Source organism: Furipterus horrens, unplaced genomic scaffold, assembly GCF_987537825.1.
Source record: "Furipterus horrens unplaced genomic scaffold, mFurHor1.1.pri manual_scaffold_8, whole genome shotgun sequence".
Lineage (NCBI taxonomy): Eukaryota > Metazoa > Chordata > Mammalia > Chiroptera > Furipteridae > Furipterus > Furipterus horrens.
Genome location: NW_028327178.1, coordinates 99,666,463 through 99,682,410, shown reverse-complemented (window position 1 = coordinate 99,682,410; position 15,948 = coordinate 99,666,463). Strand labels below are relative to the sequence as shown.

Below are 15,948 nucleotides of genomic sequence, written 5' to 3'. Positions count from 1 at the left end.
GCTCCCGGAACTCTCAGCGCCTTCTAGTCTAGAGTTTAAGGGGGAAACCTTCCTTTGGGGTTCCTGAAGCTGTAGTCTGTGGTGAGAGAGGGTGAGATGGAAGAGTCCTGGGACACCAGGCCCAGGGCCGCGCTGGCCCCTGCGGAGCCAGGGGTGGCAAGGGATCCCCGCTAACTGTGGACCTGGGAGGACAAGGCCCAGCCCCTGCTTTTGCTGTTCAAAGGAGAAATAACCATCTTAACCCAGTCACACAAATCATCAGCATTTATTTCCTGGGTCCCGGGTGTTACTTATCTTGGTAGAAAGAAAGGACAAGAAAGAAAGGACAACAAGTTGATAAGGTAGCGCTGAGCACAAAGATCCCTTCCCCAAAAAACGACCTGCGAAGCTCCGTGGGAACCTCAGAGCTGCATAGAGGCTCAGAGTTCAGCTTACAATGGCTTCCAAAAAACAAAAGTGGGATCGATTGTCAGCTCCTTCCCTCTGTTGAAAAACGTTTAAAATTTTTTAAAAGTTTAAAAGCGTTTTTAAAAAAGGGATCAGAAGGTCTTGGCCTAGAAGGTTGGGTTTGGAGAAGAGGGGGCAGAGCTGGGATGTGGTCCCGGCCCAGGTCGCCCAGGAGAGGAGCCTTCTGGGGTGGGGCTGCTCACCCACATGGGCAGGGCCCAGCCCCCGAGTCCCAGTGCCCGATGAATAAATAACATCCTGTGGTGAAAGTGTCTGAAAAGTGTACCTGGGCACAGTGAGGAGGTGGCAGCGTGGAGCCTGTGGGGGTGGGCAGAGGGCCTTCCCGGGGTGAGGGCCACGGTGGCCTCTGGGGTGCCTGTCAGTCTGGCCTTGTTTGCCTGGAACACGGGGCTCACAGAAGAGGCTGTCGGGCCCGGGCTTGCTGTCCAGGTGGGGACGGCAGGTCTCTCTCCAGCCTCCTCGGGCAAGGTCAGATTCAAGATGAGGCAGTCCCGTCGCTGCTCTCAGGCTGGTTGTTCGCCTCCTTGTCTGGGGTGCCTGCCTCCGCCTGTCCTTCTGCAGGGAGAGGAAGAGGAGGTCTGGAAGGGCCTGAAGTGGTGACAGTGGATGAGCCCTGGGGCACATGGGAGGAGTGGATCAGGGGTCATGGTGGCCAAAGGAACTTCAGCCTGGTCTCTAAATTTTAATGCTTATAAAGAAAACACATGTGGAGTTACTAGTATAATTAAAGTCAGTCAAAGGCCAGGGCTGTGGATGGATGCTAAAAGCCACAGGCAAAGGGTCGCTAAGGGGCAAGATACTTGTGCAGGTTCTCCAGACAGAGGGCACATGGGAGGTCCCGGCATGTAACAGGTGCTCAGCGAACGGTAGTTCTTAGGACTGACAGACAGGGATCAGGCACGGCCAGCGAGGGGGAGTACCAGGGTGTGGCCTGAATCAGGGCCGGGGTGGAGCCTATGACTGTCTCACCAGGCCAGCATACTGCCCTCTCTGGTCTCTGGCTTTGCACCCTTAGGCTAGGCCTGTCACGTGACTAACCACCACCACCCTGCACTGAGCTCCATGCAATCCACACAGCAGCCTGGAGGTGTGATTAGGGGCATGATACATACGGGTGAGAAAACCGAGGCTCAGAGAGTGACCTGATTTGCCTGAGATCAAGTGGTGGAGGGAGCCAGTGCCCTTCCCATGGCTTCCAGCTTCTGCCAAGCGGCCTTCCCTAGGACTTAAAAGGCCAGTTGTCATCGACAGGGCCTTGTTTTGCCCTTGCAGCAGTCCTGGGAGTGGGGATGAGCAGTAGCAAGTGGTACATCTGATGAATTTGGATGTCTGGCTCCCTGCCAGGCTACCTCCTATCCTGGGCAGTAACTGTAGCAAAGGCCTGGCCCCTCCAGAAGCCTGACAAACTAGATGGCACTCTGGGCAAATTTCCCAGCTTGAGATGCCCTATTTGGCCCTGAGCTTCCACCCGGAAGGCAGGAAGAATCTTGGTAGATTGCCCGGTAACCTCTGCCATCCCATTTCTTTGTTGTGGGATCTTGGGCAATTCATTTAACCTGAGTCTGTTTCCTCAGCCAGAACTCGAGGCTGGTGATACCTCTGGCTGTTCACGAGGGGGCGGGTCTGTATGTGGCCATTTGACATATGTGAGTGTCTTAGCCAATGGTGACACTTCCTCTGTGCCAGTCCCAGCTCTCCTGGCCTGAGGAGAAAGTCCTGAAGCACCTTCCTCGCCACCCAGCACCCTTGGGACTTCTGGGACCACTTTCCAAGCACCACTTGAAAATGTTTCACGGTCACACACTGCCTGGCAGTGCACTTATTTCTTCATGCCTGGCCCGTTTCTCTCATTAAAAGGCCAAGTAAGGAGACGTTTGTGCTCCCACAGAAGGAAATATAAGGGACGACAAAGGTCTGCACATAACAGGCTGTCCGTCAGTCTCCCAGGAGGCTGTAAGCAAACAGATGCTGAGCCAGGCCTGCGGAATCAGGCTGTTTGGATTCCCACCCCCTCGGTAAGTCTGCTGGGCTGAGCACGGCCCACAGGCCTGCTGTGGGAACTCGGCACAAAGCCTACTGCAGGGGGCTCCGGGCCGCTCCGGCCTGCACCCCACCATGAGCGCGTCACTTCCTGGCAGAGAGCACTATTCCTTTCTCAGGTCCCCTTTTTAATGTTAGTCACCCTGCAAGGGAAATGTCATGCACACGCTCTGGCCAGGTGGCTCCGCTGGTTGGAGCATTGTGCCATACGCCCGAAAGGCTGCAGGTCTGATTCCCAGTCGGGGCACGTACGGGAGCAACCGATCAACGTGTCTTACACATCGATGTTTCTTCCCCTCTCTCTAAAAATTAGTAAAAACATATCGTCGGATGAGGATTTAAAAAACAAAAAAGATTGCATGCAATCTATGTAATCCACAGGATGCTACAGGTCAAGAAATATAGAAAAGTTCTGTGGAAATGTCATGCCCTGTTGGACCCAAATGCTTTAGACATTTCGAATTGGAAGGGAGAAACAGATAGTAGAAGGGACGAGGTCCATGGACGAGTGGCTATGACTCCTGAGGCCGAGGGAGGAGACAGCTCACCAGAGCTGTGGCTACAGACGCCCTGAGAACGAGCCCCTGGCAGCACGCCCAGGTGGCAGCTGGTCCTTCAGCTGCACAGTGAGAAGCCATTGATAGGCACCTCTATCAGGTTCCCCATGCTGCCAGGCACCAAGGGCACAACGGCAGACCCTGTGTGGGAGAAGCACACAGCCTAGAGAAGAGCTCTGTGCTAAGTGCCACCGTGGAGGCAGGGAAAAGACACACCCCCTGCCCGAGAGGGGCCTATGCTCACGGAGGCCTCTCGGCAGAGCAGTCAGGGTTTCTAAGAATGAGGACAATGAGCCGGGCAGCAGGCAGGCAGCAAGAACCAGACAGAGGGAGCAGTGTACTCAGCCCCACAGAAGGCTTTTAAGAAACAGAAGTATTGCCCTGACCAATGTGGCTCAGTTGGTCAGGCGTCATCCCCAAAAGCAAAAGGTCACTTGTTCGATTCCCAGTCAGGGCACATGCCTGGGTCGCAGGTTTGGTTCCCAGTTGTGGGGAACGAAAAATAAGTAAAAAATAAATATTTAAAAAGAGATAGAAGTACTTTCCTTTGGCTGGGTCAGAGGCACTGAGGAAGGAAGACTAGCGGAGGCTGGTGAGGCGAGCAGGGTGACACCTGCAGAGGTTCGTGTGCCTGGCCGGGGAGTGTGGGCCACGCGATAAGGACATTACAGAGAAGTAGTGTAGGGTGTGGTTCTCTGGGCAGGGTGCTGGGGGCAGCCAGGTTCTCATTCGAACTATGTTAACTCGCTGGTGACCCTGAGCAAGCCACCCAACTTCTCTGGGCCTATTTGTCCAGATAAAAAACACGATAGGGTTGAGTGCATGTCCCCACAAAGTCTTCTCTGTTCTGTTCTTGGGAGCGGGGAGGGGAAGGGAAGGAAAGTGAGAAGTGGAGGGGACGGGGAGAGGAGCGAGGGGGAGGAAGGGGGTGGAGGCAGAAGAGGCATCCTGGAGGGGACAGACAGCAGGTGCAGCTTTCTCCATTCACTCATTCAGCCTGTGGTTTCCAAACACCTGCTTTGCCAGCAGAACAGAAGGCCCCTGCTCTCCTGGAGCTCATATGTGAACCCAGGAGACCGCGTCCCAGGGCCGAGGAGTCACGTGATTAGGGAGGGCTGACTATAGCTGTCAGGGAAAGCCCCTCTGAGCACCTGGTATCTGAGCTGGGGCCTGATGCAGTGGCCACGGGGCTGGCTGGGGCCTGTTCTAGCAGAGGAATCAGGGAGCCGCGCAGAAGTGCTGCGGGGTTCTGACCTGCCCCCTCCAGAGCCAGCTCGCCCATGTCTCCAGCCAGCTTCCTCACGCTCACGGCCTCGGAGTCTCCCTGGATGTCAGGGACTGCATTCCGACGGCCGGTCCGGTCGCAGGAGATGAAGTCCGAGTAGGAGGACTCGACCTCCATCATGCCTGTCGCATCGCTCTTCAGGCCTGTGGGGACAAGGGCAGGAGGGCAGCAGTGAGCCCAGGTGCATCCTGCAGGGGAGACACAGCTCTCGTCCCCAGCACTGATGTCTGCTGACGGAAGGACAGTTATTGCCTCGATCGTTGAAGACAAAACAGAAAGCACAGGAAAGTGCAAAGACAAAAATGTCAGCTGTTATTTCCCACCCAGAAAACCACAGATGTTTTAAAGAACATCTTTGTCTTTAAGTAAAGGTATTGTTATAAATATCTACACATATATCAATATCACACGTCAGTCTTGACCGGTTTGGCTGAGCGTTGTGCTGCAAAGCAAAAGGTCACCAGTTAAGATTCTGGTCAGGGCACATGCCTGGGTTGCGGGCCAGTTCCTCACTGGGGCACATGCAACACACAACTGATCAATGTTTCTCTCCCTCTCTTTTTCCCTCCCTCCCCCCTCTCTAAAAATAAATAAAATATTTGTAAAAAGCCACGTGCCAGGCACTGGCTGGGTGCTGTAGATGCAGGAACGCACAGGTCACCCATGGTCCCTGCCCTCAATGACCTACATTACCTCGCACCTAAGTCATTACCATGGTGCTCATGGCTTTGAGGGAGAAGGCAGGGTGCTGGGGTGATTACCAGGGCCTGACTGAGGCTGGGGGTCAGAGATCCAAGGAGGAACAGGCGTTAGCAAGACAAGGAGTTGGAGGGAAGAGCGTCACATAGTGGGGAACAGCACGTGTGAAGGCTGCAGGCTGGGGGATGGGGAGGAGGGGCGGTGACACCTGTTTTGCTGAGGACCTGGGCAGGGGCCAGATCACATGGCAAGTTGGTCCCTGAGGTATTCAGGGAAGGTCATGAAGGATCAGATCTTCACTTTCAGAGACGATCTGGGTGGAGCAGGGCCCGGGAGGAGGAAGGGGAAGCTCCTGCAGAGGTCAGATGAGAGAAAGGTGGAGAGGGGCGGAAGGAGGTGGGGTGGTTGGACTCTAGATGTCATCCGGAGGGTGGGCCAGCGGGACTTGGTGTCTGACTGAGGGGAAGTGAGCGTTCTGATATGAGTTAGTAGGTGGGCACAAGTGTGGTTTCCCTCGTGAGACGGGGAGCAGCAGAGGAGCATTTGGGGGAGTGGTGGTGGGTGGAGGTTAATTCTATCTGACCACGTTAATTCTGAGAAGCCTGTGAGCCCTCCAAGGGGAAGGGGGCTGGAGCTTGGGGGTGGGGGGCATGGCACGGGGAGGGAAGACAGGAGATTAGAAGTTATCGCCAAGAGTGGTTAACAGCCCTGGTGGTTGATTAATAGCCTGTGAGGAGAGAACCATATATATAAAGAAGAACCATACACATTTTAAAAATTACTTGGGGATCATACTGCACCTTGTATTTTATAGCCTATTATTTGGAGCACTCTAGAATGGGCCATTAAGGAATCCTATAGATGACTTCTGTTCATACATCCTTGGGTGTTCTATGATTTGATCTATCCCCTAGAAATGAACTTGGAGGTACTTTCCAATTTTACACAATTATAGATGGTACCAGGCCTTTATGTAAATCCTTAGAGCATATTCCTAGAAGTAGAACTGATGGGCTAAAGGGAAGGATGGAATAATTTTAAGACACGCTGCTCTGGCCCATTCCAAGCTGCCTTCCTGAGTGGCACGGTGGTGCAGCGAGGGGCGCCGTCTGCCTGTGCTGCCAGCAGCCCGCGGGCCCCTTCAGGCGGCCCCTGCACAGTCGCACTCCCACCTGCCGGCTGACCCTGCACAAGGCAGGTTTGAACTGCGTGGGTCAACCAAAAACCATAAGAAGAACCCTGCTTGTAAACGGACCCACGCAGTGCAAACCCGCATTGTTCATGAGTCAGCTGTATTTATGACAAAAAAAAAAAAAAAAAAAAGAAATAAAACTTTATAAATTCATTACTGTTCCTACTTATATTCCCACTAGCAGCACATAAGAATGTCTGTTTATCTGCACCAAGTATTGCTTTTATACGAAAAACTTTAATCTGCTTGGGGGTATGAGTACCTCTCAATGACCGCCTGTGACTTTCCTGAAGGCAATCAGATCACACGGGCACCGCCTGGACCCTGGCTATTGGCAGAGCCTGCTTTGGGACATGGGGGGTGGTCTACACCTCTGGCCTGATCTCCTGAGTTCAGAGTCCTCCTGGGTGGGGTGGGCTCAGTAAATCCCGGTTCTAGACACACGCAGGCAAAATGCCAACGTTCTCTGTAGTGTGAGCACGTTTACTGCACGTGGTCAGCAACGGCAAACCGCAGGGAGCCCTCTGCACGTCCAGCAGGAGGCCAGGCATTACATAAATTATAAAGTATTTATAAAAAAGAATGTGCCAGATGGACCTGTGCTGATATAGCGAGGGTTCTGAGATAAACTGCTAATTGAAAAATGTAGGCTGCAAAACAACACCTAAAAAAACAACAGCCCAGCTTCTGTGGGGAAAGATAGCAGATACAAGCAGGAGAAAACCTGCCAAGTGTGATTCTTTGTGACTAAAGGCAACTTCCACTTCTATATTTTTGTAAAGGTAGAAGTTCTTACCTGCTCAGGTTACTGTGTGGTGCTTTCAGGGGGTAACTGATGTCGGCTGGCAGTAAGTGCCCCAAAGTGCCCGGGGTGCGGCTCAGTAAATACTCTGGGGAATGTGTGTGTGTACATGAGAAAAGGGGAGGGAGAGCAGGAGGGAGAGGGGTAGAGATGGAGAGAGGGAAGGGGGGAGGGGGAGGGGGGAGAAGGGGGAGGGGATGGGGGAGGATAAGAGATGGAGAGAGGGAGGTGGGGAGGGGAGAAGAGGGGGAGAGAGGGAGAGGGTAGAGATGGAGAGAGGGAGGTGGGGGAGAGGCAGGGGAGAGGGAGGGGGAGAAGGAGGGGGGAGAGGGATGGGACAGAGGGAGAGAAGAGGGACTGGCCAGTATGGAGGGCTAGGACCGCATCTCACAATATCTAACTCAGAAGAGACACCTGAAAACTAAATTAGGGCACTCAAAGATCAGGCATGGGAGACAGGCGGTGTCCAGCTGTAAAGAGAGCGACCTTCTGTATGAACCTGGTTCTCCCTCAGGAACTTGGGTAAGACTCTGCCCCTCTCTGGGCCTCGGTGCTCCATCCCTTAAAGGCAGGGCCAGATGCTAAGGTAACCCCCCCAACGCGCCAGCAGAGGGCGCGCCCAGCCTGTTTTTCTCAGCTGCCTGGAGAGAGAGAAGTGGCCCCCAGCCTTTGTGCTTTGGCTCCTTCTCAGCAAACAACAAAAAAACCCTCTGCAATCCCAGAGGTGGTTCCTTCTGCAGGTCACAGAAGTTCCACTCCTGCACGCTCCCTCTGGGTAAACTGCTCAAAGCTGCATAACCGGGGAATGGCCTGTTGCAGTAGCAGTACAGCAGTCCCTCGCTATATTGCGGTTCACTTATCGCGGCCTCACTGTATCACAGGATTTTTAAAAACGTATTTAATTATTTATCGAGGATTTTCTGCTATATCGCAGGATTTTGCGGTACTGTATACGTATGTTGTTAAAATTATGTAGGTTTAAGAGTGTAGAATATGTTTAAGAACATAAGTAGTGTTAATAAAAGTGTGGAAAAGGTTAATAAGGGAGTGGAAAAGGTTAATAAGGGACTGGGAACAGTTTATAAGTGTGTGGGAAGGGTTTATAAAGCCTTAAAATATATATAAATACTAAAATAAATGTAAGGTTCCTACTTGGCGGATTTTCACCTATCGTGGGGGTGGGGGGAGGTCTAGAACGTAATACCCGCAGTGAGGGAATACTGTAGTAACAAAATGAAAATTATGATAATTCTAACAATAAAGGTAACATTTACCAAGTCATTACATATGTCTTTCATACCTCACTTGTCACCACAACTCTGCGGTCAGTGAGGTGAGTTTGTAACCGTGACTCCGAAAGGTCCCAGGCCGACCCCTCCAGCTCTGGGCCCCGGCGCTTCCCCACGTTGTCCTGCTGCAGGCAGGAAGGGGCAGACCCTGGGCAGGCCCAGCATCTCCCTGAGCACCGTTTCCTGAGCTCCTTTCCTCCAACTAGAATGCTGGCTCCATGAGAACAAGGATTTTTATCTGGATGTTTTTCTTCTTTTTTTAATCCTCACCTGAGCACATGCCCGTTGATTTTAGAGAAAGGGGGAGGGAGGGAGAGAAACACTGAGGCAAGAAACATCTGTCAGTTGGTTGCCTCTCCCATGCACCCCAACCTGGGCCCAAACCCGCAACCTAGGCATGTGCCCTGACTCCTGACTGGGAATGGAACCCGCGACCTTTGGGTGTGCGGGACGACACTCCAGCTGAGCCACACCAGCCAGGGCTTTATCTGGATTTGCACCGTGCCAGACTGCAAGGCCTCATCCTGGCAGCTGAGCCAACATGCTCTGGCTGCTCCATCCTCAGATTCTCGACCAGCACAAAGAGCAGAGGCTCAATAAGTGCTCCTCAAGTTAAATGTGAATCTGCCTACCTGTCTGCTTTCCCTCCACCCCTCTTTGCCTCTGTGGCGACGATAAAGCAACTCCTTCTCAGGACTGCTGCGAAGGGCCTCTGTCCACTACAGACTGCTGTGCTGATGAGGCTCTCGTCTGGCATCTCTAGGATCTGACACCGAGTTACAGGCTCCATCTAAGAGGAACAGACACCCTGGGCTTTGGCTCCCGCCCCTGTCCGGCTGACCTTACAAGCTGCCCAGTGCAGGAAGCTGACCCTCCTGGCTCCAAGAGGGAAACGCACCAAGCTCAAAGCACAATCCTGGAAATTGCCAACCCAGCCAACGAGCTCCGGCTGCCCCAGCCCCGCGCCCTCAGGGGACAGTGGTTCCAGAGCTGGGTCTGGGGGTTGTGTCTCGGGGAGCATTCTGCCCCGCAGCATGAGCACAGCACACCGCTGCATTTTCCTTCAGCATTTGCACTCTTCCCACACTCTCTCCTCTTTTAAGTCAATGGCAAGTATGGAAATAAAGAATTCTCAGAGCTGGAAAGCACATCAGAAAATGGTCCTTCTCAGGCTGGGGATGAGAGTGGGGACTGGTGGGGCCCCTCTCGACAGCGACGCGACAAGATGCAGCAAGAAACCTCGACTGTTGATATCCTCGAGCCACTAAGTCAGTATGTCTGCTAAGTCAGCTCACAATAATTTATCCTAAGAAAATAATCCAAGTTGTGCATTAAGATAAATGTACAAAGATGTTCATCACAGTGTTATTTATAATAGTCAAAAACTAAAGACATCAAAATGTGCTCCTAAATGGACATCTCAAATGGCCTAAATGGAAAACAAGAAATGTCTATGTTTATTTAACTAATTTATAACCAAATGAAGTATCATTCAGGCATTAAAATATTTGTGAATATGTTCAGAAGACATGAGGAAATGTTCACATATGTTGTTAAATGAAAAAGAATCTCAATGACATGATCACATATTAATACTATTTAATCCAATTATGAGTGACTTAAATACTCTGTGTTTTCTCAATTTTTACAGGGAAAACATTCACTTTAAAAACACTTCATTTTTTGAATGTGTGTGCATGTGATACCAAACTTCCAAGCTACACCAGGATAAAGGGTAAGCACGATGGCCTTCTCAGGACCAACCCCCTACCCCTGCAAAAACAAGCACTTTTTTGTGTGCTTCCAGAGGGCCTCTCTGCCATGGTCCATCTTCCCTCACTCCCCCTTTTCCTTTTTCTTATTTAAAACAGAAAGTTGTTTTTGTCTTGCTTTTTTCATTTACAGATATATCCTGAAGCCACTGCAGCACTCATCATGTCAATTAGTAAAGTATTAGAATGGTCCATTTTTGTTGGGTGATATCAGTAAACCTGTTCTTTTGACATTTTGGTTCAACTCCTTTGTTTTTACTGTTTCATGCACATAAGAGGCCAAAACGTGGACTTCGTTCTTTTGTACTTTATGGTGTTGAGTGGAAGGTAAGTTCCACAAAAGTGGCGACTTGCCTTGGCTGGCAGGTGCAGGGCTCTATCTGAGACTTCTGGTACCAAGGTGAAGCTCAATGAATATTTGATGAATGAGTGACGATCTAGACTCCAGGGCAGAAAGAGCCAAGGGGTGTGCAGCCTGGCATCGTAAAGGTGGCCAAAGGTCTGGCTCAATCTCTAAGCAGGAGGGTGACCCCCGATGAGTCCCTTCCTCTCTCCCAGCTTCCTTTCCTCCATTTGAATAATGAAAGCTGAAATATAATCTCTAAGTCTCTTCTAGTCCTGACATTCCATTCATTCATTCTTCCATTCGTTCAGTATTTTCTGAGCATCTTCTGTAATCTAGGCACTGTGCCAAGTATGGGGTACACACTAAAGCCTAAAAAGACATTTATAATTGAAGACAGGAAACACACCGACCAGGTAAATGAACCTACCATCACAGATCATGGTAAGTGCTATGGAAGAAGAGAACAGGGTTCTCTTTGTGGATGGCTCCGTTAAAGGTGACAAGGTCGGGGAAGGCCTTCTTGAGGTCACCCTGGGCCGAGATCTACAAAACAGTTGGATGGAGGGTGATCCAGGCAGAGCTAACAGATAATCTGGGTTCACGGCAACCCAGTATCTCCTGTCTCAGCTCGTGTCCTACAGGAGTGATACTCTTCCTCTTCTTCATCCTCAAGAGGTTTTGGTGCCTTCCTGGGGTCTGGACTCTTATAAGGCATTTGACGGACCCTGAATGCACAGTCAGAAGGGGAGAGGCCTCTACAGCTTCCGAGACCCTCGCTCGGTGGCCCAGGGTCAGAGGCTGCGGCTCCTACAGATGCTGCTCCGGGCACGGTCAGGTCTCCCCACAGGAAGCCACCTTCTCTCCCTTGGCTTTTCACTTGCCCCAGCTTCGCAAACTGAAGAGGCCCGGCCTCTGCCAAAGGCTACACAGTCTGTTCCAAGTCTGCAGCTCTCAGTCCTCGCGCTCGGGCAGATTCCATTACCGCTCCAAATTGTTTTCCAAATATACCAGAAAGGTCATTTCCTGTTTTTTTTGTGTGTGTGTTTTGTTTTTTGTTTTTTAAATTAAATATTTGCAGAGACCATATGAAAAGAAAGCAGACCATTTTGCAGAGGACACAGAGCAACAGAGTAGGACCCGGTCCCATGGGAGAGGCCCCCTGGGGGGGGAGCAAATGCTCTCCGAAGTTTCTCTGAGGGAAGAAAGGGCCGTGCAGAGCTGATGGAAACACCAGGGCCCACTGAGCTGGCATTCCTCAAATTCAAAGTGCACGGCCTCTCTCTGGGAGGGGCCGCCAGAACCATAGAGGCACTGAGGCGAGCAGGAGAGCCAGGGCCCCAAACCCAGCACATCCCGAGAACCTGGGAAGGGCAGGGCGCTGGCTCCCACCACACCAGCCTGCTGGGCCGCCACACTCCATCTGGTGCCTCAGGGTCACACCCAGCCTGGGGTCCCAGGGAGGAGCGCTTCTCCTGCCAGGGCAGTGCCTGCTGTCCACGCAGAGGTTCAGAGAGGGCTTCCCGGTGATGCTTAGTTTCTAAACAGGCAGGCAGGGCCTTGGCCTCTGGGGGTGAGACCGCCAGTGCAGGCAGTGGGGAGGCAAACTGTGGGGGGCCTCCCGGCCAGGGGTATGGGCAGGGAGCTGCAATCACTTCCAGACAGCCAGTCCCCAGGGCCACCATGCTGTCCTCCAGGGGCTTCCAGACACCACCCCCCTGGGCCTGCACACAAGTGCCTCCTCCAGTAGGGACCTTTGTGTCAGAGGCCCTCAGGACCAGGCCTGCTCCTCTTCCTTTTATTTACTCCCTGGGATTCTTAACCTTCCCTCAATAGTTTGTGTTGACAATTCCCCAAGAGCCCCAGGCCTGTCTTAAGAGCTCAAGATTTGTGATCTAACTGCCTAGTTAACCTGTCCCTCTGCTCTCTCCAGCAGTCTCCATCAGGTCAAAGTTCACATGTCCAGTCTCAAGCCCCCCCCCCCCGCCCCCCCCCCCCAGCCTTCCCCAGCTCTGCTGGGCACCATCTGTCTGGACCACTCAAGTTGGGAACCTGGAGCTGTCCCGATTCCTCCTCCTCCTGCACCACTCACGCTGAGTCCGTCACCAGGCCCTGCCATTTCCACTCGCTAAACAGGGTCCTGTCAGTTCTACCTGCAAAACAGAGCCTGAACCTGCCCACCTCTCCCCTCCATGCGCACCTCCTGGCTCCAGCGTTTCCCACCAGCCCCCCTCCCTGCACCCCTGCTCCCTTCCATGGCCTTCGCCCAAGCTCTACTCTCCACACAAGCAGACGGGGTGGTGCCCTCAGATCAGGCACTGGATCATGTGATTCCCTGCTTCCTCCAGCCTTCGGTGCTCTTCCATTCCACATCTGGCAAAATTCAAGCTCGTCCCCGCCCGAGATCCAGTGTGGACCTGGCCGTGCCTTCTGCTGCGACCTTGTCTCACTTTCACTCTTCTTGGCCCATTTTGCTCTGACCAAACTGGCCCCTCTTTAATTCCTCAAAGCAGCTAAGCTCTTCCTGACCTGAGGACTCCACGAGACTGTTCCCTCTGCCTGGAACATTCTGTCACCCTGCTCTTCACACAGCCTCGTCCGTGGATTCCAGGCCCTGACGTTTCAGATGTTCCTGCTCTAGGCCCCCGTCGTGGGGGCTCTGCAGGGAGCGAAGCCTCTAGAATCCCTGGGCCAAACACAAGAGCCTGCCGGGAGGCCTGGCTGGAGCCTCCAGTGGCGCAGCAAGCAGCCTGGCGCAGCGGGCACCCTTGGGCAGCGGGCACCCTTGGGCAGCGGGCACTGGGGCAGCGGGCACCCTGGGGCAGCGGGCACCCTGGGGCAGCGGGCACTGGGGCAGCGGGCACTGGGGTGCAGCGGGCACTGGGACAGCGGGCACTGGGACAGCGGGCACCCTGGGGCAGCGGGCACCTTGGGGCAGCGGGCACTGGCGCAGCGGGCACTGGGACAGCGGGCACTGGGACAGCAGGCACTGGCGCAGCGGGCACCCTGGGGCAGCGGGCACCTTGGGGCAGCGGGCACTGGGGCAGCGGGCACTGGGGCGCAGCGGGCACTGGGACAGCGGGCACTGGGGCGCAGCGGGCACTGGGACAGCGGGCACTGGGGCAGCGGGCACTGGCACAGCGGGCACTGGGGCAGCGGGCACTGGGACAGCGGGCACCCTGGGGCAGCGGGCACTGGGGCAGCGGGCACTGGGGCGCAGCGGGCACTGGGACAGCGGGCACTGGGGCAGCGGGCACTGGCGCAGCGGGCACTGGGACAGCGGGCACTGGGACAGCGGGCACCCTGGGGCAGCGGGCACTGGGGCAGCGGGCACTGGGGCGCAGCGGGCACTGGGGCAGCAGACACCCTGGGGCAGCTGGCACCTTGGGGCAGCGGGCACCCTGGCGCAACGGGCACCCTGGGGCAGGGGGCACCCTGGGACAGCGGGCACCCTGGGGCAGGGGGCACCCTGGGACAGCGGGCACTGGGGCGCAGCGGGCACCCTGACGCAGGGGGCACCCTTGGGCAGCAGGCCCCATGGCACAGCAGACACAGCAAGGATGGCAGGGTCGCCTCAGCTTCTGTCCTCACAGCTCAGTGACCTGCCTGACTACAGACCCCTCTTCTATAAAACAGGGCCGTCACACCTGCCTTGTAAGCTGGCTGTGCGGATTAACCGGGGCCGGCACCTACCAAGCCCTCATTGCACACCAGACTGTACTAAGCACCGTCCAGGCAACAGCTCACTTAGTTTCCCAGCGACCCTAGGAAGTAGGGAGCATCCTTGCTCCCGCTCTAGAGGAGGAATCTGCGGCACAGGGAGGGGAGGCAGCTGCCCCAGGTCACGTGCCCGTGGAGCAGGGCGAGCCTGTTCCACCAGGCTTGGAAGCATGGAAATGAATCAGCGCCGTGCCTAAAAAAGTGCCCATTCCCTTTTCTCCTCTTCTTTCTTCTCTATCCCCAACCTTATACTAAGGCGTTTCTGAAGGGGCAGCAAGGAAGCAGTGAAAGTCCCAAGAAAACATTTGATAATACTGGCAGAAACGTATACCCTATCCTACCCTGGCCCCAGCAACAATTCGCCCTGTGGCCAGGCAGTGTTAGTGCTGCCTGCAGGGTGGGGGCGGGGGAACAGGGACATAAACGCTTCCGTCCCGCAAGTCTGTGCTCCCACGGAGGTCTTTGGAAAGAGGCAGAACAGTGCGGCTGAATCACTGCTGGAGGCCAGGCTGGGTCTCCCTGGCCTCCTGCTGCTTGCGGGTTACCTACACTGGGTGAGGAGGGCTCAATGAGGAAGCGCGGTTCCCAGAGACAGCAGTGGAGGGAGGGCAGGGAGGGGAGCTGAGGTCACTTCCAAGCAGGACAGCCCAAGTCCAGGGACTGGACTGAGCTCCTGCTCTGCTGGGGCCCGAGTGGGCACCGCTGGTGAGGTTCTTCCCCTCCAACCTCAGGGGTTTGGAGTGTGGAATGCAGGGGTAAACTGGGCATCTCTGGTGGCTCTGAAACGTGTCTCAAATTCTCTGACATTCCTTTTATCAAGAGGTGAATCTGAATGAGCTGGCCTTGGTGACTTGCTTCTAAGAGAATGCAACAGACACTATTGTGACTTCTAAGATGCAGTTAGAAACAGCGATAGAGCTTCCACCTGCTCTCTCTGCACACCTGTTTTGGGGGCTTTGAGCTACAGCTAGGAAATCTGAGGCTGCCATGCTGTGAGGAAGCCCTAACCAGCCCCAAAAGGTGACCGCGTCTGGAGTCCTGGGCCAGCAGCTCGCAGCTGCGCTGGCCCCTACCTGCCCCCGCGCCGGCTGCGGTCTAACTGCAATTGCACAAGAGGTCCAGAAACGTCTCGCCAAGTCGTCCCCAAATTCCTGCCCATGGAAACCATGAATGGTAATAAATGGCGGCGGCTGTTTTAAACCACTAAGTACTGAAGGTGATGTACGTCCAGCTCTGTGGTCCCTCTCCGCTTTCTCCAGAATTCCATAAAAAGCATGCACTGTGGAGAATGAAAAGATCTTATCTCTATAATAGTAATAAATTTAGGCAACAAAATGTAACTTTCGCTCAGTGAGTACCAGGCTTGGGACTAGATGCCACGGATACGAAAACAGTAGAGCACCGCTGAGTCCTTGAGGGAAGTTTGGGGTGTAGCTGAGGGGCCCACATTAATGGATTGCATACAAGATTTCCAACCCCTTGGTTCTCCAGCCCTCTGGCCCCCACCGCCAGGCACTGGGTCGCCATGGGGCCTGCCAACCCCCAGCCCAAGTGTCCTGTGAAACTCCTTGTGGCCCAGGACAGAGATTCCTCACCCTGAACACCCTCTTCTTTGAGCCAGCAGAAGAGAGAAGACCCCTTGTCCTGCCATTTGCAGCGCTTGCAATCCATTCACTAGCCAGTCAGAAAATATGTACCGAAGCCCCCCGTGAGCCAGGCACCATGGAGGTACGGATACAGTTACTCGGTGTCTGTCTTCCCGACTGATTCCAAGAGGGTAG

The 15,948-nt window shown here is 54.1% G+C and overlaps 1 protein-coding gene across 5 annotated transcripts in view; it reads right to left on the bottom strand.

The window, feature by feature from the left end:
• Positions 1–246: 246 nt before the first annotated feature.
• Positions 247–15,948, bottom strand: part of PKIG (cAMP-dependent protein kinase inhibitor gamma) — a 73,719-nt gene continuing 58,017 nt past the window's right edge. For 4 of the 5 annotated variants that reach the window (XM_090286449.1, XM_090286447.1, XM_090286446.1 and 1 more), the window contains 2 exons: positions 4,320–4,493; positions 247–1,023 (listed from right to left, as the gene is read on the bottom strand). In XM_090286449.1, coding sequence (XP_090142575.1) covers positions 944–1,023; positions 4,320–4,470 — 231 coding nt within the window. In that variant the 5' untranslated portion in view covers positions 4,471–4,493 and the 3' untranslated portion in view covers positions 247–943. The remainder of the gene's footprint in view (positions 1,024–4,319; positions 4,494–15,948) is intronic. The other variant, XR_016512786.1, reaches the window with a different exon arrangement.